At 43.3% G+C, this 27865-nt stretch overlaps 2 protein-coding genes across 6 annotated transcripts in view; both read right to left on the bottom strand.

The window, feature by feature from the left end:
- Positions 1-27865, bottom strand: part of si:dkey-118j18.2 (uncharacterized) — a 192338-nt gene that overhangs the window by 52728 nt on the left and 111745 nt on the right. The gene's annotated exons all lie outside the window — the stretch shown is intronic.
- Positions 1-27865, bottom strand: part of sema5a (sema domain, seven thrombospondin repeats (type 1 and type 1-like), transmembrane domain (TM) and short cytoplasmic domain, (semaphorin) 5A) — a 133092-nt gene that overhangs the window by 24434 nt on the left and 80793 nt on the right. For all 5 annotated transcript variants that reach the window (XR_008567328.1, XR_008567329.1, XM_054765309.1 and 2 more), the window contains 10 exons: positions 24561-24774; positions 22187-22472; positions 20310-20445; positions 17278-17482; positions 13332-13539; positions 11943-12060; positions 10212-10393; positions 9407-9550; positions 7944-8091; positions 81-306 (listed from right to left, as the gene is read on the bottom strand). Coding sequence is in view for 3 of the 5 variants with exons in the window: in XM_054765309.1 (XP_054621284.1) it covers positions 81-306; positions 7944-8091; positions 9407-9550; positions 10212-10393; positions 11943-12060; positions 13332-13539; positions 17278-17482; positions 20310-20445; positions 22187-22472; positions 24561-24774 (1867 nt within the window). In the remaining 2 variants the exon portion in view is untranslated. The remainder of the gene's footprint in view (positions 1-80; positions 307-7943; positions 8092-9406; positions 9551-10211; positions 10394-11942; positions 12061-13331; positions 13540-17277; positions 17483-20309; positions 20446-22186; positions 22473-24560; positions 24775-27865) is intronic.

Genomic DNA, 27865 nt, shown 5'->3' with positions numbered 1-27865 from the left:
ATTAACATACAGTATCCCTTGCTTAATAAATTAAATAATGGGAGCTGGAAATGAGAGAAAAGCCAACCATTGCGACTCACCGTCAGTTGAGCAGCCCGTAGAGCCGTCGCTGGAGCAGTAGCGCATCTCAATCCTCTGCCTGCCCACCTCCAGCAAGTTCGGGTCCGGAATGCGAGCCTTGCACGTGTAGCGGAATCGCTGCTCATAGTGGCCGCCATTATCGGAAATATTCACTGGCGTCCATGGGGTCCAGGGGGTGGTCTTCTTTAGGTCGGGACAAGGCTGGCTGTTGCAAGGCTGGTACTCCTGCGGACGAGAAACTTTTCTTAGCAGGATGTCGTTTATTTTTCTTTCGGAGTCACAAGTCTTTAAGGTGTGAAAATGATTAGCGGGGCTCTCAGGCTTAATAAACCACCAGACAATTGCTTCTCAAATCTCCAACAGAGTGACTAATGTAATAGAAAGAGCTTATCTGACGTAGAAATAAACATCCCTTTCAAAAGATTTCATCAGCCTTCATCCTTTAAAGTCACCTGATTCCGGTTCTGGCTGGTTTATGTTGTAGCTGCCTGCCAAAATACCTGCTTATTTTATGAGGATACATTCCCTCTTGACACCTTTGCTTGAAAAAAAAAAAAAAAGACACAAACCAAGCAGAAACGGTCACTGATGGAGTTTAGAGCCAATTGGAAAGGACGGGATTCAAGGCGAAAGGATGTGAAACAGAGGTGGAAATGAGGCACATTCTCCCGTCTCACATCTTCAGGAGGACAGTGAGAATATATAGCCTTAAATTCCCTCCGCCAGCTCCTATTAGGATAGAAAATATCCTTTGCGGGGCTAAATGTGGCGATAGCTTGGAGATAATCTTGGCAGTTCCATATGCCTGAGGAGGCTGTGTTTATTTACTCTGCATGTAGACCTTGAGTGACTGCCAGACCTTGAAAAAGCAGATAAGGGCCTGCCAGATAGAGCAGAGTGACAGGTCACCACATTAGGGTACACCTGCACAATCGAAAGACATCCGTAGACACCCGAGCTGAACGAAGCATTCATTTAATCATGCGGTTGCAACTTACAGGACTGCAGCATACTCATACTTGGAATTGTTCTGTCGTTTTAAGTCGATCTAGAGAAGAGTGACAGGTCACAACCTTGGGTACACATGCACAATCGAATGCGATCCAATACAAGCCTGAAGCATTTATTGAACAATTTGGTTGCAACTTAGTGGATATCAGGTATTTCTAGTAGTACTATTGTGGTTTCAAGTCAATCAGGAGCACAGTAGTGACAGGTCACAACCTTGGGTACACCTGCTAATCAAAAATCTTTACCCACCTCACGTAGTTCGAAGTCAACAAAAATATTAAAAACACCTCTGATACCGTGCTGTTCTCCGCCACTGTCGACAAAAAAATAAAGCAAAAGCAGATACACAATGTTTTTCACCAGTTAACAACACAAGACAGTCCCCTTTACTTTCACCATAAATAATGCATGAATTATCACACTAATTGAGGTTTGTTTGGCCTTGGTGGGTGTCTGTTATTTTTGCTGAGATACACTACTTGTTTTGGGTATTGTTGGATTGTTCAGGTGTGCCCAATCCCATGCATTTTTACGGCGTATTCATTTTGTTTCTCCTTTTCCTGCTTATTTTTGTCCCGTCTTTTTCCGGCTCTTCCCATCCCCGCGCATCTTCATCGCTTCCCCGGAAAAGCCAAGGTTAAAAACACGAGCTGGATTGAGATTCCGTTAGCGTCGGTGATGAACGAGCATGTCACGTTCGCTGCACTTCCTGACTCTCTCCATCTAGCGCCGCAATCATCTTCAGACATTAATATTTAACATCATTACGCACCACGGGCTGACCAACGGCCTGTGATCAGCAGACAAAACACACTAAGCCAACCGACGTGGCTTTCTGCTGCTTGAAGCAACAACACAAAAGGCAACGTGAGCTAAAGGTAAGCGATCTGTGGGTATTGTGGTGTTAATGGTGGCCAAACGTGGTAAATATTTAATGGAACCTGTCTAGTATGTTTTTTCTGCAAAGGATTTGTGTCAATCCAGAGGCCTAAGGAGATAATTAATGTCCTTAAAGCTACAGCTCATTCACTGACTCAAGAGACTGCGTCTTAAGTACCGCTTGTATATCGTTTATAGCGAGAGGGTCAGCGTATTTGTAATAAAGATGTCCCACTGACTGAACTCGCATTAAAAGCTATGTGGCTTGTCGAGGGGAGGAGTGACTACACATTACCTTAATTTGCCCCTTTTCCGCACAGACCTGATAGGTTCCTCTGGGAGGCGCCACCGCAAAGTTTAGATTGAAAGGTTATCACGGCAAAAATAGACCTAATTCTGAAAGGGCTGAGATTAAATGTGTAAATGTAAATGTCACCTGTAATGTTTGAAATTCAGTGTCATCCTCATAAATCGATGACCGAATGCAGACAGGTGGGGGCTCATCGGTCAATGTGTGCAGCAAACATCGTTACGGGGTTGTCATAACTCACAGGCGCCCGATAAAATATCAGAAAATGATTGACAGGCCTCATTACCACCACTGGCCACCATAAAACTCTAATACAAGAGTTCCAAAAAAGTGAAGAGTGTGTTACCATTTTTTCTCGTAACATTGGTATTATGGTTCTCCACAGGTAAAGCTTGCTTAAAAATGCCTACCTTATATGGCGACAAGAGAAAACAACTCTTAGATGCGGTGCAGTTCTGCTCAGTGCAAATAATGGTGCTATAAAGTGGGATAATCTAATGTGCCATGGTGTCAAAAGCATCAATTGACGGCATTATCGTTCGAGTTTGACACCATTATTCTTCTGATCGTACTGTCAGATCCCACTTCTGATACCATGCAGTCCTACATCACTGCAAATTGCAAATAAAGGTGCCAAAAGTGAGATTTGATCATGTTATACGCCACTGACATTATGCAGTTGTACAGATTGAGGATTGTGGCTGATCACCATGTAGTTCTACACTGAAAACTGCAAATAATGGTGTCAAAAGTGAGATTTGGTCATGCTTATATTCCACTGACATTTTGCAGTTCTACACTGCTGCAAATTCAGAGCAATTGTGGCAGAACCCACTTCTGACACCATGCAGTCCTACACCACCGCAAATTGCAAATAACGGTGTCAAGCGAGATTTGATAATGGTTATATCCCACTGACACTATGCTGTTCTACACCACCGCAAATTAAGAATTGTGGCAGATCCCACTTCTGACACCATACAGTTCTACTCCACTACAAATGATGGTGTCAGAAGTGGGTTTTGTTTATGGCATCAAGTGCCACTTCTGACACCATGCAATAAAAATATGTGTATTAAATGTACTGGCTATCATTAGGCTGGTGTACAGTATATGATGTAGCACTTGAGCACATATAGCTATTGTATATATATAAGTAAGTGTGTGTTTGTGAGTACTGTTGCAGGTGGTGAATAATAAATGGTCGTTTCTCTCAAACCTCCCACCATCATTACACTCATTATGCTTCTTATTGGTCTGCCTCTGTGTTGTTGTGCATATTAACATACACACACAGGCTCCCTGACATTTAAAAGACCCGTCCAGATGTGAGATATTAGCTTGACTATTTCCCTTCGGAGGCTTTATCCAACTCCAATCACGTCCGGGGCGACAGAGCGTTCATCACATGACACATCAGTTTAATTAGCCGCGTTGGTCATGGCGCACTTTGTCAAGACTCAGACTTCCCCCCCCCCGTGCCTGTCCTCATAGCGGAGGCCGCCGTCGTCGTCCAGGAGCTGGTCTCCTGGCTACACACCAGCGCACATGCACATCATTAGTAACACTGTGTGTATTTTGAATCATGTAAAAATACACAAGCAGAATAGTGTGGCCGCACAAACTGTCGCTTTCATTTCACAGCTCAGCAGCACGGCTGAACTTTGAGCAGGTAAATACAAGCGCGTTCATTATCATTAGTCGGTCCGGGGTGGCACATGCCTATTTTGCTCTGGGAGCAGATTCAAGGCATACACTTGTGCATCATAGTTTTTCAATCATTACCTTGCATTTGGATCCCTTACGTGTTTGGGCTATGAAAAATAATAGTTCACCTCCACTATTTTGACCAAGTGTATGAAAGAAGGATGTATGAAAGGCTCGCGAGCCACGTGTCAAAACCAGACATCTCAATCAACTTGGATACACCACCATTCCCTCAGACTACTGCTGTCCTATTGAGTCTTGATCATGAACTGATGAAGCCTGCTGGGAAAAGAGGTGAAATGTCTTCTAAGACAACCTGAACAGTCCCGTTGCAATCCATTCAATGCCCTGAGAGTACAATGGATGGATGGATGGATGGATGGATGGTTGACAATATTCAGACAAATGCTGGCAGAGAACCTCTTTTCTAGTTGACATTGATAATGGTGTCGCTTGGTTAACTTTGGTGTCAGAAGTAGGATTTCATAACGAGGTCAGATCCCACCTCTGACACAACGGCACTACTGAAAAACACTATCTCCCCCCTGACCTAGCTGCTCTTTTTCTAGGTGACATTGATAATCATGTCAGATCAGACTTCTGACACCACTGCACTACTGGAAAGTACTAGCTAGCTCCCCTCTCCTGATCGAGCTGCTCTTTTTCGGGTTGACATTGATAATGCTGTCAGATCAGACTTCTGACACCACTGCAGTACTGAAAACAGCAGCTCACCTATCCTGGCTGAACTGCTTTATTTTGTTGACTCTGAATTCCTTGAAAAATGTCGATTCTGTTCTCCTAGGTGCCATTAAACCACTTAAATGACTGCAAACAATAGCGTAAAGCTGTCACACTATTACATCAGCATAAACAGCTTGGAAATTACCTTTCACGATAACAGAAGCACCGGTGTTACTTTTAGTAGTGTTCCTTCGCTTTTAATGGTGCTTAAATATTGGTTTACAGTGTTCTAAAGTCACTTGGTTTAGCACAAATGCACACCAAAAAGTGCCCAATAAGGATGTCACACTTGTTGCTGTTATTGAAGAATGGAAAGATGTCGGTTTCACCCCTGTAGCTTGTCTTCACATCATCCCGTGATGGCAGTTTGGATTTCGGAGCAGTGAGGAACCAATCTGGACCGTCAGCGAGCCAAGTAGATGGGATGTTGTGCACCACGAATAACAAAAAGTACATTGATAGCTTTCATTCCTCCCTCCCTTCTCTTGTTTGTTCAAATGACCTTCATTAGCTGAGCTTGTGCGACCTTTTCACCATCAGCCTTTAAAGCAGCCATGCAACACAAGGCGAACCAAATAAATACATGGGTGATTTTGAGAAGAATTTGGCTTAATTTATGGACGTATTCATAACATTTTTTTCCCCCAGACTACCCAGCCATGATTAAATACTTTGGAGAAATGTTTGCTGTCTATTCATCCAAGGTAGTTCATCCTTTGAGTCATTACACAAGGGATGATGGGCTTATTAAGAGCTGTACTCATGGTACATGGTGCATCACTGCATGGAGAGAATAGCTAGCGCATGGTGCAATGAGGCCTTTTACATTGACAAATGTATGCAAAATGCTCCTCAGCATCAGCGTGTCCACTGAAGAGTGGAGTGCAACAAAATAAAGTAGTGAGACGTGCATTTGAATCAATTAACTAGTCCTTCAAGGATTGGGCTATAGACAAATGCTCTCATATATAACAACAAAATGTGTTTGATCATCGTATTTCATCATTATATGTACCCCAGCCTGGGCTAGACCCCTCCTGAATCCAAATCCATCATGATACCAAGACATTTTGGTCAATTCAGGGCTTGCAGTTCTTTATGAACAGGTCTAAGAAGGCATGTTTTGTCCATATAATGCATGGTCAGACAACACGCCGCACACACCTTGTCTGTAAACTGTGGCGAATGCATCAGTGAAAGTCCGACTCGCCACTTCCATTCCATTTCTGCTACAGTTGCGTTCCCAGAATACATCAGTGCATTACGGCCGTGATGCATCGTCAGGAATGTTAGCTGCTATTATGACATGTGCGCCCAAGAGTGGAGGGATATGTGATTGCTAAATTGAGACTAAATGGGGAGGTCCATTTTCCATTTGTGTGCTGTTGTGCAGCAACTAACATGCCATGCTCAATTATCTGTCACTATATGATGCAGGCCGCAATGCTGTGTGTGGGAAGCTTCATAATATTTTGCACCATTACACAATGCTTAGGGCAAGCTTTTTCATCCATCCATCCATTTTCTTCAGCTTCAGTAGGAAAACCCAGACTTCCCGGTCTCCGGCCACCTCTTCCAGCTCCACCGGGGTGACACCAAGGCATTCCCTGGCCAGCTGCGAGACATCATCCCTTCAGCGTGTCCTCGGTCTGCCTCGGCCAGCCTCCTCCCGGCTGGGTATGCCAGGTGCATCTCACCAGGGAGATGCCCGAGGCATCCAGACTAGATTCCCGAGCTACCTCAACAAGGTCTTCTTGATGCGAAGGGGTAGTGGCTCGACTCTGAGCTGCTCCGTGATGACCAACTCCTCACCTTGGAGAAAATCCATTTCGGCCGCATGCAATCTTGCTCTTTTTGTCACTACCCGAAGCTCATGACTACAGGTGAGGGTGGGAACATAGATGGACAGGTAAATGAGAGCTCCACCTCTCCACCCTCACTCATGAACAAGCCCCCAAGATACTTGAACTCCTTCACCTGGGGTAAGTAAGACCTCACTCCCTACACGAAGGGCGCAATCCACCTTTTCCAACTGAGAACCATGGCCTCAGATTTGGAGGTGCTGAGCCTCATCCCAGAAGCTTCACATTTAGCTGTGAACCTCCCAAGTAAATGCTGAAGGTCACAGCTTAGTAAGGCCATCGGGACCACATCATCTGCAAGTAGAGACGAGATCCTAAGGCACCCAAACTGGACTCCCTCAACAACTTTGGCTGTGCTTTCAAATTCTGTCCATAAAATGTATGAATATTGAAAAAGGGCAGCCTTGGCAGAGGCCAAGGTTCACCAGAAACAGGCTTGACTTACTTGGCAATGGGAACAAGGCTCCTGCTCCCGTTGTACAAGAACCAAATGGCACGTTGTAGTGTACCACCAACCCCCTACTCCCGGAGCAGCCTCCACAGGACACGGCGAGGGCTATGGCCGAATGGCTTTTCCAGGTCCACAAAGTACATGTGGACCTGATGGGCAAACTCCAATGTAGTCTCCAGTACCCTTGCTGGGGTGTAGAGCTGGTCCAATGTTCATCTGCCAACTTCAGGAGTACATGCGTAAGATGCGTAAACTTCTCTTGGCGATTTCAATTTCCTTTGTCAGCTGTTTTCTGGTCTGCTTGTCAAGGACTCTGTAAAGGACTCAGTCTTAAGGCGTCCTCCTTACCCTGGCGGAGTTGACAGAGTCCGGCTGTGAACCACGGCTTGTTGTTGTTGAACGTGCCTTCACGATCTTGGCTGGTTGGTTGTTCTCTCAGTGTCTGCATATTCGACTAAGCTGCTAGTTGAAGATTCAAAGACACTCCAACAGTGCTGTAGTTCCAGCTCCGGAATGAGACATACTACAGGAAGTGAGGACAATATGGAGTTGCATTCCAGTGCACAGCAAGAAAAAGGCCTTCCCCAAACTGTTCCCACAAAGCAAGCGTACAATGAAGCTATTTTTACAAAGCAGACAAACACTAAAGGACAAGGAAGGACATCCACATCTCTCACTTTCATTTTTTGGATGGATGAAAGCAGCAGAAAGAGAAAATAAACCAAAAACAGCAAATTTTGCAGCACTTCCTCTGCATCATCCTCCAAACCTGATCATAGTATTATTGTATTTGTGGCCTGAACCAACTCCCAGTAATTCTACCAGACAGGAGATGTGGTTATGTTCATCAAATGGCGTAAGCTGAGAACCGAAACACTGAAATGCGTGCGTGACATACCTGACCACACCCGGGACAGTCGTTGCCGTTCTCACAGGTCCTCCGTCGCGACTGGATGCCGCCGCCGCAAGGCACGTTGCAGCGTTCCCATGCCGACCAGGCCGACCAGTAGACGTGAGGAGGGCAGGGCAGGTGTTCATTGCAGTACCTGTCAAAAGAGATGAAACAGCAGCGTGACTGCAGGTGATGTATTCTTCATGAGACTGACATCATCTGGTAACACAACAACCCGACGAAAACAATGGTGCAATACCAAAAACTGTCATGGTGGGGTCAGTGGTTGAAATTCAATAGACGTACTGCAGTAATACGACTACTGATGGCTACAGTTGCAATTGTGCGCCTGTGCTATAACCCCCACCCGGTTACTTTCATTGTTGAGGGAGTACAGCAACAGATTTAGTGGTCATTTTTAACGCTGTTACGACATTAAATCTTCTTTGAGCCTCATAAGTGAATGCACCAAAGTCCTTACTGTAATTTAAAAGCGTCAGAGTCAGTAGTGTAGAGTTGTGAGCGGAAAATGACATGTGAAGGTCACCACAGACGCCACCGCACGATGAGCTTCGCCGCTAAACTTAAACAACGTAGCGAAAGCCTCATACCACGGGGCAGGAATGTCCGACAAGACATGCAAATTTCACATCACATGTCTTTCATGTGGCCAGGCAGCCACATTACATACTTTTAGAGCTAAAAAAGCAAACTTACAAGCATTTTGCACCGCTCTTTAACACAGATGAGTAAAAAGCTGCAAAGATGCATAACATCACCGCTAATTGCATCATTTTCCAAGGCAGGATGATGGCACTTAATGTCATCATTTTATAATAAGATTGCCAGCCTCATCAGAGCCATCCAGTTTATTTGACTACGTTTCTGCGTGCGATAAAAGAGCTTTAATTACGGTTTTGTTGCCTTTTGGTGCGGCTGCCTTTCTAAGAGCTGTATTAGCTTTCCAGGCTTAGGCAAGATATTTTCCCTATTGTAGTATTCCCAAACACTCTTCCAATTGTTCATGGAAAATCAAAAGCTATATTTTGATTAGGAGCAATCCTTTTTTTTAATGTTTACTAATCTGCAATGCTTGTAGCGAGACTGTATGACGGAACTCCAGGGGCAACACAAGTGTGGAAGAGGAGAGTGGATTACAATCTGGTGCGCTCTTTAAGAGATTAGAAACACACGCACACACCAACACGCGTTGCTGTTGCCTCGGCCCTAAACACCACTTTTCGCATCAATAAGCGGATTTGAAGTCGAAATTGCACTTTAATCCAAAAACAAGTGGTGTCGAATGAATTCTTCCCAAGTGAGTCAGAGCTTTTCTTGCAGTCACTCACACACAAACCAGTGACCTGAAGAAACAGGGTGACAACGCTTCTGCGTAGGTGCGCTGTTTTCCAGAGAGTCAACTCAGCGAGCAACCACAGCTTGGATGGGGGTTGGCGGAATGAACGTACCTCTCCTCGCGGTTCTGCCCCACACACACGCGTCCACCGTGGCGAGGCGTCGGGTTGCTGCAGGAGCGCTGCCGCACCTGGAAGCCAATACCGCAGCTGGTGCTGCACGGGGACCAGGAAGTCCAGGGAGTCCATGCTCCGTTTCTATGGAGACGCACACAGAACGCCGTTATCAGCTGGAGCAGAGATACTCCGGTCAAAAGGATGAAACCAATTGACACGACAGAAATCCTCTTTGTCCGGCTAGTCTTCTTTTCAAGCAGACGTGTTTTGGGAAATGTGACTCAAGAGCATTCTTAACTAAAACAGAAAATATGTCATATTCTGCAGGGAGATAATTGGCAATTTCATATTTAATGGATGTCTCATAACGCAATTTCCATGTTCTCGTGTTTGCTTTTATTTCCGTGATTTATATAATAAATTCATTTTAAGATAGCAATTCATCAAACACCCACGTAGGGTGCTTTTCTTTCCTGCCTCAAACCGATTGTCAGTGTGTTTAAAAATGTTGAAAAAAATGGTGCAAAAGAAACACCAACTAATTAGCGAGCCTACAAAAAAAATCTACACTGAATTTGTTCGACTATTTAACACTAAAGTGCTCTGCGATTGGCTGGCGACCAGTCCAGAGTGCACCCCGCCTCTTGCCCAAAGACAGCTGGGATAGGTTCCAGCGTACCTGCAACCCTAGTGAGGACAAGCGGTATAGAAATTGGATGGATATTTGACACTAAATCATTCACTTCACATTTACTGGCATATTGTGGAAGTTTTAATGACATTCTCGTCAGACAGAACTTACCTGGAGCAGTTGGCTACCTCAACGCTGATCCCGTGACACTTCTGGCCGCCACACTGCGGGGTGGGGCTATCGCATGCCCGAGTCCGACACAGGCAGGACCCGGCGCTTCCCCCGTCGTTATGGCTGCAAGCGGACCACCCCGACCAGGCCCCGAAACCTCCGTCGACTGTCACATTACGGACCTGTTAGTGATGAAAAACGAGGAAATAAAACAGTTAAAGCGTAGTAATGGAAGAAGCCGGCCTTGGGAATGTGAGGAAACACTGCCTGAGGCGAGTGAGGCTGCAACTTGAAATCTGTTTTTCCTCAAATAGATGCCAAAAATAAGTACAAATCAACTATGACACATCTGGAATTGCTCAGGTGTTGGCAGGAACATAAGCAGCAACCTGAAGGGAGGTGTGCGGAATCGGAAAATGTTGTCTGGGTATTAAAATATTGCAAGGAATGGACACGCTGGGAAGCAGAAATGTGAGAAAATTAAAGTGTCCAGCATAATAGAGGAAACCCTAAATGAAAGTGGAAGGTTCTCATATTTTGTTCTGCTGCTATATTTGAGGCTAATTCTTATGAATATGAATAATTCTATCACTAATTCATATTCACATGCAGTGCCCTCCAGAAGTATTGGAACAGTGAGGTCTATGCCTTTATTTTTGCTGTAGACTGGAGACTGACTGCCTTTAGAGGTGAAAACAACATGAAAACCAAACAACTGTCTCTCGGTGAAAAACAAGCAATTGTGAATCTGAGAGAAGATGGACAATCAATCAGAACCACTGGTCATTGCCCTCGTTCAGCGCAATTACGTACTTGGTTCCTGACACGACTGTGATAAGTCAATTTATGCAAAGTAGGATTCCTTATTTATAAATGGAATATTTTCATAACATAAAAACCTGTTTACAACCTTCAACATTTTTTTAACACTATCAGAGCCCTCTAGACATGAACCAACACCCCATAGCCACCTTGACACGCCAAAAATACTAGATGTAATAAAATAAAATAAGAATAAGACCCCTACCAGCTCGAGATGGAACATGTAGAAATGCACCTTTTCCTTAAAACGCACACAAAATGTGACACATTTTCACCTCGGTTTAATATGATGGCAATCGTGTTTGTTAAAAGGCAGCTAATATTCTATCGTAATGCAGTCGTCACTTTTTTAAAAAGCTCAAATGATGCTTTTTCCTGCAGTGTTCTGAAAAAATAAAAGAAACCGTGTGACTCCATATTATTCCTACTAGGCTTTATGCAGATGCATGTTTATGCATGTCTATTAAGTCATTTTTATTATTACAAGCATCCATGCATGCATACTGATCATTTAAATAACATGCACATGAATGGACTCTGTCTTAATGTTAAGGAAATTGTTTAAAATATGCCTCGGGTTTATGCAAAATACGCTCATTCTGTATGCGCGGGGACCAAGTGTAGCAAGGAGTTGTTGTAAAAGTCAGCGCAACAGCTTCTGTTGATTACAAAGAAGGCTCTCTGCTATGACAACCGTGTCACAGCGTGTGCATGCTCCATGTATTCTTGCCTTAAGCCATGTTTGCATCACAGCCACAGAGTGGCAGGCCTGCCTTTGAACACGGGATACCGCACGGAGCCTCTGGTCTCGAAAATGACGCGTTTGAAGAAATGGAACTCACATTGATGCATTGCATTTAATGACTTTTGCTATCATACCAAAGTAGCAGCAAAGAACGGTGTACTCACAGGACACTTGGTAATGCTCTGCTCCCATTGGCTCATTCGGGCACTCTCCTCTAAGGTGGTGCACTTCTTCAGGAGCAGGTCCCAACCACAGTAAGGGTCTCGAGCGCCTACACATGCTCTGGAAATGGAAAAAAAACGTAAAAATAGAAGCGCACATTTTTCATTCATCTGCCACATGCATAACACCATCTATGAAATAAATGGACTTTTTAATGACTCCTTAAAATACCAGGCTTCACTACACATCTTGAATTAAAGTTTTAAACTTGAATTAAACTTTTTTAAAAGTCGTAATATTAGAAAAGCAAAATAAACTTTTATTATTTTCATTATGAGGAAAAAACCCAGCAAAAATGGGAAGAGAGAGCAACATTCATACTAATGTTTTTTCACCTATGTCACAAAGATGAGACGCTGTTTTTGTGTTGCTTTAGAAAATATAAAAATACATATTTCACCATCTGGCCCTCCCTAGAAAGTCCGAACACCCCTGCTTTATGGACTTAGCTTTTAGCGTTCAATCACGGTGGAACAGAAACCAACCTTCCCTGAACCACTGACAAGGATCTGTGCTAATACTTTAGTCTGTTTAGCATATCTCCAATAAATCCAGCGTAGCTTCGGCAAAGCATGGTGCGTCTTTGCCCTACCTGCTTCATTGAAAGCAGTGAAAAGTCTGATGGGTCTCTTAATAGGGATTTTAGTCACATGGTGACATAAATGAGTCATGGGCATCAAGCAAGCTGCCTGAAAGGCCCGGTGAAATATAGCCCAAGTTGTTCTGTGGGCTTCCATAACAATGAGGCATTAAAAATGCAGCACTGAGCACGGATGTGAAGATGCAGACAGGGAAACCCAGGAAGTGGATAGTTTAGGATAAGGCTAAAAAGAAAGGGACCCCACCCAACTGTGAGAAATACTACACCAAAACAAACAAACGCATAAAAAAGGTGACAAAGCACCATCACAATATCACAAAGCCACAGCTAAGATATGAGCCGGCAGTTTATTCCCATAAAAACAGGGTTTTGAGTGCGTGACAAGGAATGCTGTTGTGATTCTTCTCGTGTGCGATGATGGATGGGATCCCACCCTCGTGTTGAGTCCTTACACCCGGGCCTCTGTCTCAGGTTTTACACTTGACGGACTGCCAGCTTGACGGGGACACTTGATATGGCCGACAACCTCACACAGCTCCAGCGTGACGATGAGGGGGAGACAGTGAAGCTGCTGTGGGCGCCTCCAATAAAAGCTGATGTCAAGTTTTTTTAAGCCCAAGCCCCTGACTTACCCTCTCAGATAAAAAGCATCTTACGGAAGAGGGAGCTTTAAATTTGCTTTGGACACTTTCCATGGAGATTAATGGTGTTTGCTTGCTCGTGTACTCACTCTCTGCCCTTGTGGTAGCTACACCTCTTCAGGGGGATCTTGATGACCTGGTCTCGTACTCCCACGTACAGCTCGCTGCGGCTGTGCAGGATCAGCAGGCTCCGGATGGGCTGCCTCTTCCTGGGCGGGAACAACTCGATCTCTTCCAAAAGGCAGCTCCCCGTGGACTGATTGAGCGGGGAGAGTACTTTTCTGATAGTGCCGTAATCTAAGGGGAGAGGAAGGACGTGAGCTTTCAAAACATACATGGAGAAAAGCTGCTACACGTCGTTTATTTATACAATGCAGTGGGGGGGATCAAACAGTCCACAATAAGTCATCAATAGGCTATGTTCACTTAAAGGTCCCGTTATGCAAAATGTACTTTTTGCTGATGTTCAGTAACATGTGTCCTGAGAGCCTTTTTATGAGCATCGAATCGATCGTGTCCCCCACAGAAGAGGCCCTGTTCAAGTTCTTAGACAACATGGACATCTAGACGACCCGTGTAAACACCTACCACTTGAAAGCGGACACACAGGCTTCGCTACACATCTTAAGATTAAGCCTGCGCCTTTACCATCAATCTGTCAGTCAGCTTCAGACCTGGGAGCTGTAAGTTTCGCCAACCTAGCATTGCAGCCTGTTAAAATGTGAATGTAACATTAGCACTTTAGCATGCTAGCTGGTGTTTTGATGGGCAAGTACGTTGGTAAACCTCACTCCATGACGCCTTAAGAACCGCGCCGGACGACGGGTTGGCATCTCGGGATTTTAGCTCGCTGGCTAGCATTGCTCAACTCTCACTGAGCAGGAGTCTTTGCACGCAGGCTCCAACCCAGGCAGAATGCAGGGCTGGCGGGATCGCACGTCACATAGCTATCTATGCTAGTGTTGCTAACAACTTTGTTACCTGTCCCACTACTGATGTAGGGTGGACATCCCGTTTTCCCAAGACATGTCCTGTTTTCATATCCTGTCTTGGCTTTGCCAATATAGCTGATATTACGGAATATTTCGTAGTTATTTGTCCACTTGCACCTGACTTGAAAAGATAGCCATTATTATTTTCACGGCACTCACGGCATACTTTAAATGTTTTAGAATTATAATGCATCTTTGAACAAACGCTGAGACTCATCTCAGTGTCCTGGTATGGTCACCCTTTCTAAATGTTACATACTACCTGTTTATGACCTTCTAAATACGTTTTTGACATTACTAGAGCCCTCTAGACATGAGATAACACCCCTATAGTCACCTTTACTCTACCCAATATAGTAGACATAAGAGAAAATAAGACACAATACAGACTCACATATTGAGAGAGTTCCTTCTTCTTTTTAATTCCTGTTCTGGACAAGTATTTCCTGCACAGGAAGTCTCATCAATGTAACCATACTGACACCTAGTGACCAGTGTAAAATACTACATGCCTTCAACTGCGTCTTCTGAATGTCTTATATTTGTATTTTAGCTTATTTTTACGCTTGAAAATGCTCCATTTAGACAAAAAAAAACTAAATTGAAAAGAGAGTCATTATTTTTTATTCATTATTTAAAAATTAGCCTAAATATGTGTACTTCTTGACCAATAATAGGTCGTATTCAACCACGAAACAGCGCAGATTTATTAATGTATTTTCAAAAAAGTTCAATTCAAAGTGCGAAGTGATGAGGAATTACTGTATGTGTAAAAGGGCCACACGCTGTGAACAAACGGCTCATTTGCATGAAAGCAGCAGGCACACAATAGAGCTTACTAAAAGGACTTTAACCTGTCTAACTTCCAGCATCAAGTACACACATTTGAACCGAACCCTCACGTGGGACCTACGGGGCTTATTTAGCATTGTTGAAAAAAACACTATGATAGGACACCTTAAGGGCTAAACCTCACCTTTGCTGCAATAAAGCATAAAGACAATAAACAAAGCATCAAATGGTGACAAGTTACAAACCAAAAGTTTTGCTGGAGGTAAAAGTACATCCCGATTGTGCAAAAAGTGCGGACAAAACTCCTGAAACTGAAACAAGAGTCCTGAAACACGACCAAGGAACAACATTTTCTTTAGGGAGGAGACGGCATGTGGTAGTTATGAGAGGGCAGAAACAAATGAATACACCCTGAACTTTTTCATTTCGGTGAGCTGGGCCCCCCTAGAGATGAAATTAGGGGCGGTTTTCCTTGGGGAGAGCTAAAACCAACATCATCTATTACCCATGAAGTCCCTTGGCTGAGGCGAAAAGTAATTAGGTGCGGAGTGAGTGAATTGCTAATAGCTTCACGCAAGGTGGGGAATATAAAGGTTGCTGATAATTGGATGCAAGGTTTTTTTTTTTTACATATGAAAAGAAGAACCCCATATTTAAAATGTTTGAACCCTAATTGGAACGAGCGTGCTGTCCATAGCAAATCAGAGTGAGTTTAAGCACTAATAATAGTATGTGATGAGGGAAGAGGGAGCACAGGCCGGGTTGCTTGGCAAGGTTTCAGCTGTTGTTCATTAGCCGCCACAGCACCAAATGAACAGTGAGCAGCAAACCGTGCGCATGTGTTTTCTTAATAGAATAAAACCAAAACAATGCCGACCCATCTCCATGCATTTAAGTGCACTTTACTTTCTCCCCTCCCTTACTGAAGTGAAATATTACACGACATAAACGCCTGGCGAGTGTCCCACTGATAACACGTTCTGCAGGCTGTCATGGCAGATTGTCACACTGGTGGGATCAAACAGCGTGCTGATCGTTGGTGACAACACACAATGAGCTCGCGAACATGCGCAGGACGTCTTCATAATCACTTGTGACTCTTGAGTATTTTGTTTTCCACTCTCGCTTTTTATTTTTGGAGACAATGGCTTCGCTGTTTTAACAACAACCACGTGTGGGAGTGCAGTGATATGGAGCAGGCTTGCAGTGTGCAGGACGACACCATGCCTTTAACTTCTGCGTGCTGTCGCTCGGGAACGCATTTTTTCATACAGCTCTCGTTTGTCTTGTTGTCCCTAGAAGTGGAGACACTTATGCCTTGATGGTGCACTTACCACACACACCTTTGCAAAAAAAAAAAAAAAAAGCAGGCTTCGCTACACATCCTCAAATAAAGCCGTCAAATTCCGTCAGTGACAGACATGCGAGCTTTCAGTTTGATTTTACTTTACCTGTAAAAAATATGATTAATTCAGTGCTTCTCACATTGTAAAGAAAAGAAGGCTTCATTACACATCCTAAAATCAGTATTAGTCTTCTACAGATGTGGAAGCTTTCACGTTGATTTGTTTTGTTGTTAAACCAATAGGTTAACCTAGCATGATAGCCTGTAAAAATGTAACTGCAATGCAGTGCAATAGTGGGGCGGGTGAGTGGACTATGCCGATATTTCTTGTCCCTAGATATGGAGACAGTTATGACAGCTATGAAATAAAAAAGAGGCTTCGCTACACTTCCTAAAATAGCCATTTGTCAGCCATCTGCAGATGTGGAAGCTTTCAGGTGTATCATTTGATTTTTCTTCAAACAATAGTATAACCTACCGTGATGGCCTGTAGAAAATGTGATTGTAATGCAGTGCATCTCACAAAGTGGGACAGGCCCCCGGGGGGGGTGGCGGCAAGGGGGTGAGGGTGGGGGGGGGGTCGGAAGTGTCGGAGGAGGGGGCTGAGAGCCAAGGGGACTATATGATATTTCTTGGCTCTAGATCTGGAGACAATTATGTCTCGATGGTGCACCGAGCACCAAAGAAAGCTTTGTAAAAAAACTAAACAAAAAAAAAACAGGCTTCACTACACATACTAAAATAATGAAATACTCCATCAGTCATCTATAGACCTGGGAGCTTTAAGGTTGATCATTTTGTTTTTCTTCACCGAATGAGTAGGCTAACCTAGCATGATAGCCTGTAAAAATGTGCGTGTCTCCATGATTCGATAGGGAGACAGTTATGTCTTGAAGGTGTACTTACCAGTAGCTAGATAGATGATGTGAAAGAGCATGTCCTTGCCCTGCACCACATCCACGGCCACGTGGCTGAAGCGGACGCTGTCCTCCATAAAGTAGGGCACAGGAGCCACGGGCTGGACCACCTCGTGCATTAGTAAAAACTTCTGGGCGTCCTGCAGGTTTCTCTCAGTCAGGTTGACGTAGGAGCCCGAGTCGATGGTACCACACTGCAGGACAAATTGGAAATTTGACACACAAAGTTAGCAACACCAATCCCTCCTGCTACATATTCTTATTCTCTTGCAGACCAGGTGCTGATGTTGGCACTATATTTCCGTACTGCCACTTTAAAATAAACATTCGCTCGAGGATAACCATACTTGGACAGGTTATAGTTAACTGGACCTGGACCTTGGGTGGTGATTGGTTCCAAGTGACTAGCTCCAGCAACCACAGCACGGTCACTTTCTACGGATCAATCCCCATGCCTTCCCTGGGCTGACAGCTGAGAGTCATGGAGGCTTTTGCATGGATGGGCAATGGATCAGCGCCTTCACCACTTCAGCAGTCGGGAAATGAGAGGCCAGAGGAATGCAAGACTTTATGTGCTCATGTTGCGTTGCTCCCTGCAAATGTGACGCACACTGTGTTGGAGCATATATCATATGATAGCATGATTAGCCCTCAGTGACATCGGCCTTGTACACGCAGGCTTTGGAAGATTATATGTCTGCCATCCAGGAAAGACGTGTGTGTGACATCATCTGAGCGTACACACAGAAATGGATGTGTGATTTTCCCAGTTAGGGTGAGGGACAGAACCATCATTTGGCTGAGTGTGGAACCATCTCACCTCCTGTCCTCTGCTAAGATGACAGGAGCCGCACAGTAATGGCACCGTAAAAATATGTTTTGGAAAATGGGGCGGCAGTAGCTCAGTCAATAAGGGCATGACTTTTGGAAGGAGAGGGTTGAGCGTTCCTATCCTAACAGGACTGATTGTTCGAGTGAAACATTTGGGTGTCCGTATGTCAGCAGGGCATTTTCTGGTTTATGCGGAAGGACAAAAGATGGGGGGACCATATTTTTCATTTATCAGTAACTCAAGAGAAGAAAGGATACACTTCTTGAACAACAAGTGGCGCTTTGTATGTTTGCTAGATGGCTAGCGCGCTATTGTTTAAACCCTAGTTACCGCAAGGGTCCAAGACCACACTTGTCAGCAGCGTACGCACCTCCCCCGACTCTTCGTTTAAAGGGTTAATCTCCCCCGTTACGGGTGGGACTTCAGGTTAGGGGCAAGGGAACCTCACCCAGGTAAGGTACATCCAGACTACGCACAAATGAGTAACCAATTTATATTTCGTACACAATAGTAAAGCGCTCTACTTTATAGCTGCTTCCCCCCTTGTGGTTTGTTGCTCTTGGTAAGGACCTGGGATCATTTACTCATCTATTAAAAAATCTGAAGGTCCTGTTAATTGTTTGAAATAGAACCGGAATAACTACATTCTTTTGTCATTTTGACTAAAGAAATCCGATATTTATGAACTTTTGGCTCAAATAGTATTTTCCATACACGTTTACGAGCCAACATGTCTTGAGAAAGACAAAATGTGCCAGATAGTTGATCCCAGCGCAAACACGGTATCAGCACTCAATGCATAATGACTCATAGCCACAGGGATCAATGTGCGTACTTTAAACAGGCGGTGGGGGATTTTCTTTGTAAACAGACAGGTTATCTGTGTGTGCTGACTGACTTCATTATCTCTATTTGACAGCCGTCTATAACCTGCCATTTGTATGGAAAGTAGCTGTTGTACAGCTTTAGGAATGCAGGTGTCCTGTATGTATGGGGATGTTCGTGAATAAAAAGGGATGGAGAAATATATGCTGTGCAAATGAATCAAATCCTGCAACACGCTTGATGAACATGTCACTGAAACGGAGATAAAGTGTGCACCAGCTCCGTGGCGGGGAGGAGCCATTGTGGGAAATGTGAAGAAGAAATGCGGATGCAAACTTTTAAAAGCAGCTCTCTAGGGCGCACCAATGCTGAGGAGGGTGATATGTGTTGAGGCTTGAGCGGAGAGAGAAAATTGGGTTCCTATAGGGGGGAAATGCATTTCTGTGACGTGGAAATAGGATTGCACTGAGTGACTTCATGTTCCTGAGTGAGTACGACATCATGAGTGCATATGCTTGCGGCACATGTGCAACGGATGGGTGTGCCGCCAATTGGCAGTCAGGCCGAGGAGGGATTTGACTGGTGAGAATCAGCTCTCGTGTTATCTGCTAAACTCTACCCATGAAAGGCACTTTTCCCTAATAAAACATACCCTGCTCTCTCCTGTGCCATCAGGACCAGGATAAACTGCCTCGGTGTTGCTTGTGTAGAACAAGGACAGTTTAATAACAAGTCCAGACGACATTTTCTATGACTGATGGTGCAGAATGTAAAGAACACCACTGAGGTTCCATGTAGAGCAACTTTAGGAGCAGGAGGAAGTTAAATTAAATGTCATGTCAAAAATAAGTTTGCTTGGACTCAACGTGACAAATGGGTGCATCAGGAAACACGCAAAAATCCCTCGTTTATCGCGGTTACATGGACTCGACTGTGATCAGTGAATTTCCTTACATATCCATCAAATATTTGCGTAGTTAGAGCATAGAAAACCTGTTTACAACCGTTTAACATTATTAGAGCCCTCTAGACATGAAATAACATCCCTATAGTCACCTTTACACTCCATTACCCAATAAAGCAGACACAAGAGACAATGAGACACGAGTTAATCAATTGGAAGGAGCTTGGCAAACAACCAACCATTCACACTCACATTCATACCTATGGACAATTTAGAGTCACCAATGAACCTAACATGCATGTTTTCAGAATGTGGGAGGAAACCGGAGTACCCGGAGAAAACCCACGCACGCAAGGGGAGAACATGCAAACTGCACACAGATGCCCAAGCGGAGATTCAAACCCAGATCTTCCCGATCTGACTGCCGCCGTTCCGATCCTTGCGTCAAAAATGTTTTTACCTGAAAATCCGGGTTGGGGTTGGGGTAGGGCAGCCAGGCTGAGCGAGAGTTCTCCTGGTACTTGAAAGGTCCGTTGAAGACCTGGGATATGGCACTGAGATTGAAGGCACACACAGCGGAGGCAGCGATGCTGTTTCTAGAAGTCAGGAAGAAGAAAACACAAGCCAGGATGGATACAAGGTGGATGAGAGATAAACACAAGCAGGTATTAAACCCCCCGAGGATCACCACAGCTACAAACTTTATTACTGTTTTTGTATCTGTATTTAGCATTGCTGTGAGCCGACAACACACATTAAAACACACTCGGTAGATAAAAGGTATACCTTGTTGTAAATGGAGGCCATTATTGGCTCATAAATCCAACAACAGGACACAATTAAGCTGTTTGGCTTGTCTGACGAACTGCACACATCCACACTGAAATACAGCGTTGGCTTTTCAAGCTGTCACTTTAAACATGTCCGTGTTGTCCGGCGACGCTGAAAGTCGAGACGGAGAGCGTTCATTCATTCTCCACGTGAATTATAATGTGACGACGCGGCTGTTCATTAAAGCCGGTGCCTGCAGGGGGAATGTTGCTAATGTTTCCTTTGAAAAGACCGTTTTCAGCACCGAGGAGCCATTGAACATAAATACATTTTAGAAAGTGTGTGAAAAATGAATACAAAATAAAACATAAGCATATGCAGCTCCCATATGCACAGCGTAATTATACACTAACCAGCAATAACTCTTGCTACACTGTAAGTTGTAATGTTTTAGCTTTCGTATTTAGAAACATCTTTGTACCTATTATGGATGTTTGTATAAAACAACTATGAATATGTATCCATCTTCTATGCCGCTTGTCCTCACTATGCACATGCTGGAGCCTATCCCAGCTGACTCTGGGCAAGCGGCAGGGTACACCGTGGACTGGTCGCCAGCCAATGGCAGGGCACATATAGACAAACACTCATTCACACTTCCATTCATACCTACGGACAATTTAGAGTCTCCAATTAACCCAACAAGCATAACAAGAGAGAACATGCAAACTCCACACAGAGATGCCCAAATGGAGATTCGAACCCATGTCTTCCTGATCACCTGACTGTGTGGCCAACATGCTAACCACTCAGCCACCGTGCAGCCCATCTTTAATTATAATTGATAAATGTATGTAGTATATAATCTAAATGGATAATTCATTATTATATGTTAAATATCGCCTAATTTAGAGTAAAATTATAATAAAAAAATACATTTAATGAAACATTAAATTAACTTAAATTGACCAAACAGCTTGTTCAACAAGTCAGTTATTCTTTCCGTCGCACACGCACGCACACACACACACACACACACACACACACACACACGCACACACGCACACACGCGCACCAGTGACCTGAGAGACGCAGCCCACACACAAACTGTAAAAACATCTCAAAGGTTGAACAAGTTGGCAAACGGGAGTTGTGCTATTTTTTCCAATCATAAAAAAAGATATTTTATCTCCACATAAACAGGTCTTGAAAAAGGGGGTTTCGTCTTTTATTCATGATCGTCTTATTCTTGAGACATTTTTGTCCCAGCAGGGGCTGAGCGCATGTTTGCAAGTGTGCTGTGTGAACCACTACATAGCATCTACATGAACAATGTTGATGGTTATGCACTCCAAGTGCTCACCAGTAACTTGCAACTAAACAAAAAAAATCGTGCATTTCCGAAACAACCCCAGAAATGTCTGATTATCTTTTAAGATTGCATTTTTCATCATTCCCGTTACTGTACCGGTGAATAATTCATGAAATCAGCTGTGATGGAGGTCCACGCTGCACGACTGAATGCCACTCGTTCCATCCTCCTTCACGGATTGCGTTCCAACTTACACATTGGTGGTGAAGATGCCGTAGAGCAGCTCCAGCTCGGGCAGGTAGAAGGTACCCTGCAGCTCGTTGTAGTAAAAGGGGATTTCTCCCGGTCTGGAACAGTTGAGCCTGGCCTTCATGAAGGTCGTCCACGTGTCCTCCAGAAGGAAGCGCCCCCCGATGTCGTTCTTGCACACGCGGCCCGCCCGAGAGAAGACCGTGCGACCGCAGTCATGCTCCACCGCGTACTCCCGAAAGAAGAAGTAGGTGAAGTTGCCGATGTCGTAAGATGACACAAAGTTTGGCTCTGTTGCGGGAAAAGACAAAAAAAAACACATGTTAGGACTGATTGACTTACATTGTATGAGTGTGCAAAACAGCATCAGCATTAATAACCAGGCCAGGTTGTTATTAATGGCTTTGCGTTATAACAGGAAAACTCATTTTTCATTGGAAAGGTTGAGATGAGAAATGACCAAAAGAGGTGAAGCGTAATAGTTCTCACCCTGTCAGAAACACACAACCCCGGCGCCACCGCCACCGCAACCACGTTCATCTTTTATGTATGACATTAGATCCTAACCGCACACTTTATTCTCCTTGGCAGTGATTTAATTCATCTTTAAATGGAAGCTGAGTAGCAGCCCCCCCCTCATTCCTCACCTTCCTCACTTCAACCTTCTCATCCTCAGCACCTTCACAGGGTGGCGCAGGAGGGAGGGAAAAAAAAAAAAACAGCGTAAAATTAGTTATTAAACACCCATTTTCCTGAGTCGCCGCAGTAAAGGTGCGCACGTGGTGACTTTTAATTTATTTTTCCAATTTAGCGCGGATTCTGAAAAGAGACACCTGAAGTGTGCACCGAGGCTCCGTTTTTAAGTAGGAAAAGTGTGATGAATATAAATATTTCATGCAGCAGTATAAGTGGTTCAAATGATTTTTTTTTCACAAAGGATCTTCATTTCCAGCTACATGACCGATTGAGGGGTGGGAAAAGTAATCAACCAAAAGACTGGAAGAGATGTGCTCCCTTGACAAATAACTATCTGGCACTCACTTCTCAGACTGAAGCAGTTTTTAATATTCTTATATCATTATTTACCGTATCCCGGTATGGTGCAGTTTTACCTCAATGCAAAGTGTGACGTTAGAAAGGCGTGATGTAGACACCCGCAGTGTTGAACACAACACAAATACAAGTAGAGCTCAACATTTTCAAAGCCCGATGCTTTGTCACAGAAATCCAAACTGTCTTGAAGCTTGTGTTTCCTTTTTAGCCAAATCACCGTTTTGAGGGCTTCACGTCCTCGAAAACTCGCAAGATTTTGCAGGTGCATTTCATAATTTTAAGGGTCTCAGACTTTCCCCACTATGACCCCCCCCTGGAATGTTTGAATAAATTAATCTCCCACCACCGGTTATTTGACACGACTATCCAGAAAACAGACAGAATCTGAAAAAAAACCCAATTGCATTTCTGCAAAGTAGGATTCCTTATTTATAAACGGAATATTTTCATAGTTGAGAGCATAGAAAACCTGTTTTCTAACGTTTTTTAACATTATTAGAGCCCCCTGGACATGAAATAACACCACTTATACTCACCTTTACACTCTTATTATCCAATATAATAGACATAAGTGATTGAGTGTGCTGCTAGAAATGTGTTCATGTGCTAGGGGGCGGACAGGAAGTGCCACTGGGGGTTTCAGAGTTGCGTTTTAGCTCGCCACAACAGTAGCCTTGTGCGATCATTCAAACCTGCAATAAAAGCCTGTTGTTCAAGTCTGGTGCTTGTGTGTCTCACCGAACACGACAGTAACATTACATTACATCTCGTGACCAATGTAGAGCGCTACATACAGTATCTTTGAATACATCTTCTGAATGCCTTATGTTCACATTTTAGTTCAATTTGCCAATTTTATGCTTGAAAATGCTTAATTTAGGCAAAAAATACATAAAATGCTGTTTTTTTTTACTAACAATAGACCGGATTCAACCACAAACAGCATGATTTATTGATATGATTGATATATTCTTGAAAAATAGTGATGAGAGTGAAGCCACAAAATAGGAAGTGGTGAGGGACTAATGTACGATGTGTTTTTATTTTATGTATAAATATTGACATGAATATAAGAAGGTATTTTTTTTCCCCCCAAGTCGTGACCCGTGTGAAAAAAAAGTGTCTCAAAAACGTTGAAAAAAATGATTTTAAGAAAAATCGGGGTCGTCTTATATTTGGGGTTGTCTTCTGCTCAGGCCAATCGGACAAGTTACGTAAATGCGAGTGGCCCAAAAGTCCCAACAACAAAGCATGTGCACCATGCAGACTTTAAAAGCTTAGAAATGACTGAGAGGTTATCTCATTCCATTAGCTACACCCGCCTACCATTAAGCCACTTGGAGTTGTACTGGGCCGTGCGCAGGGGTGGCAGGCCGCCCAAGCTGCGGTAGATGGCGGGGTCTCGCCCAGAGAAGTCCATGGCTGTGGCTGCGTAGAGCTCCCCGCTGGACGTGATGAGGGCGGTGGAGTTGTGAAGGGGATTGTAAGGACACCGAGCCATTCCGCTGATCTGATCGTGGATCTCGGTCAGGTTCGTCAGCTACAAAGAAAAGCCACTGAATAAATAGTGAAAAAGGAAATAACTTTGCTTTGTAGCGCGAGTGTCTCGCAAAATAAAAGCAATATACTTGGAAATGAGATGTATTTCCTACGTTTTCCCAAATAATGGATCATTGCAGAATGCTGGCAGGAAAATACAGGACAGCATATGAAAGGGCAGCATTAACATGCAAACCGGCGAGCTCTGCTAATGTTTTGTTTTGTGCTGCCAGTATGCAAATGACGCAGACAACAACACATATTACAATGTTGTTTGGTTTACATAACAGAGATATATAGAAACATAATCACAGGGCACATTTGGAGTCATTAGCTGCATAAACCACGCAAATAACGCAGCTGCCAAGTGCAATGATATTCTAAAACGTGATAAGACACCGGGATGCCTCTTGGCTTCAGTGTTTCCTGTTTGGTTTGTGACGCTGTGCAGCTGTTTGTCTGGTTAAAGCATCGCTCAACCGCATCTTCTGGAAGCTTTACCATCCAAGGGAGGGCACAAAAATACTCAGCTTGACCGTGACTTAGTCTTGACCTTCTCTCCACTGTGTCCACCATAAGAACACACAGCGTAGCTTCAAGATGCATGTTTAATACTTTAATACAACAGATCAGCTTGGGAAGTTCATTTACTGGAAGTTAGCTTTCAAGTACAAAAATGATTCTGGATGCAATTACTTTTGCTAATGTCGGCACGTAAGACGCTAGAAGAACAAGAGCATTCAGTTAAATAGTCATCTGAACGATAAAAATGATGTAAATCACCAAAACTGCTCCTCCCAAAAGAATATCTCTTCCTTCCATGGAGTTGTCGAAGTGCGTACTGTATGTGTCCGTTAACGTTCTATTTGGCCCAAAACCTGTTTTGTGATTTAATTATCTAAGAAATCACTTAAGCTGGAGTTCAATGCTTGGGTCATTCTACAACAGGGGTGTCCAAACTTTTTTTCAGCGAGGACCACATGATCACTGAAAATTGAAAGGATGCAACTTAGGTTAGGTTAGGTATGCTAAGAAGTTATATAAAACTCAAGGAAAAAAACGCATCTGGTGAAAATGCCCATTATTAGTATCAACTATGCTCTTTGCTTTTCCCCTCATTTTTGCATTAAAATTTTCTTTTCATTATATTACGGCTTTATTCCCATAATTAACTTTTTCCCCCAACCTAATTTTCCAAAAATTACAACTTTGTTTTGTTTAGTTTGTTTCTCATAATATTACGACTTATGAAATATTTCTTCTTCGATAATTGTAGTTTATGCTACTAAAATTACATTATTCTCGTAAAATTACACGTTTTTCTCAATATTTTACTTTATTGTTGTAAAATTACAGCAGATTTTTTCATAGTTGCTGAGTTGGTTTTTTTTGTTAATTAATATTTGTAGAATGTGCCGTGGGCCAAAAAAAAAAAAAAGAAACAGCCATATTTTTCCTTTAATATTTAATAAATGTACAGGACTTAAAATAATATTGTTTTTCCTTTTAATATTAGGAGTTGATTCCCGCAAAATTTCAACAATTTTTCTCGTTAGAATACGACTTTCTTCTTGTATTATTTTGACTTTATTCTTGTAAAAATACAAAACCTTTTTTCCATTTCTGTGGTTTTTTTTACATTTATTTTCAAACTCCAACTTTCTTTGTGTAAATGTTGTTCTTAGTTAGTTAGTCTGGTGGTTAGCATGTTGGCCACACTGCCAGAAGCTGTGGAAGATTTGAGTTCCACTCTCCGTTTGGACATCCGTGTGAAGTTTCTGTGTGTTCGCCCCATGCGTGGGTTTTCTCCGGGTACTCCGGTTTCCTCCCACATTCCAAAAACACGCATGTTAGGTTAATTGATAAAAGTGTTGCGGGCACTTTGGACACCCCTGTTCTATAATATACTGTATTTCCCTCCTGCTGGGGGTCACTTAACCCCCCAAATTAAAAAAATCCCTTATCCTGTATCCTAGTAAGGTTCCACATGTGTGGTGCTGGTGGTCCAGTCCTACAATGATGGCCAAACGCTCACCCTTGACTCATTCAAAGCTCAATCTCCTCTCGGGCCTCACACATTTTCAGTTAACGCGAAAATGAGGCCGCCCACATGGCAGGCTATACCCCATTCAGCATGGGGGGGGCAAGTCCTTAAGCCAATTTCCGATTTGGATGGGAGGGAGGGTTTCGTTTTGCACCTCTGCCTCACCAAACCAGGACAAAACAGAGCGGGTACTATCTGCTCGGCTGCCCCTGAGATGAAAGCCAGTATTGATGGGACTCTTCCTGTGGGCTGCACAGGCCTTTTTTGGGTCATTTACAGGAAACCGCAATGATACATCAGCTGTGTCCCATCCAAAAACTGCAAGTAATATTGTCACCGGAAGCCGTGTCTGTGCCCCTAATAAAGGCTTCCTACACGTCATAGGAGATGAAATAATAACAGTAATGTTGGTCTCTAGAGGCCGTTTATGAATATCAAACAAACATCTACCTCACTTGTATGCTCCATTTTTGAGAAAAGAGGCACTTAAACAGCTGCTTTGAAGCAGGCTTCGCTACACATCTTAAAAAAAAGCCTGGCATTCATCATATTTTGGCCAAAACACTATTGTGGGACCTCTTGAGCCTTATTTAAAATGGTACAAAATAACATAATATATGGGACCTTTAATGTGTCCAAAGTGTGGCCCGGGGGCAAGTTGCAGCCCACACCCTTGTCACATTCAAAACAAACAAAAAAAAACCCTGAAAAAATTGAAAATCAGCAATAATTTTACAAGATTAAAGTGAAAAAAATATGAGGAAAAAAGTAAGAAAGTCATAATTTTACAACAATGACATCGTAATATGAGAAAAAACAGCATTTTAGTGAAATAAAGTTGAAATAAGAAAAAAAGTAATGTCATATTTAAAAAAAAACAAGAAAACTTTTATTAGGTTGCGGAAAATGTTATGAGAAGTCACACAAAATAAGTTGAAGTAGTTGGGGAAAAAAAGAAAAATAGCTGTAATTTTATGAAAATAAAGTCAAAATATAAGGACAAAAAAGTGGTATTCTAACAAGAAAAAAAGGCACAATTTTACAAAAA

The sequence above is a fragment of the Dunckerocampus dactyliophorus genome, chromosome 21 (genome assembly GCF_027744805.1).
Source record: "Dunckerocampus dactyliophorus isolate RoL2022-P2 chromosome 21, RoL_Ddac_1.1, whole genome shotgun sequence".
NCBI lineage: Eukaryota > Metazoa > Chordata > Actinopteri > Syngnathiformes > Syngnathidae > Dunckerocampus > Dunckerocampus dactyliophorus.
The sequence above is the reverse complement of the archived record's forward strand: the minus strand, read 5'-3'. Positions and strand labels throughout refer to the sequence as shown.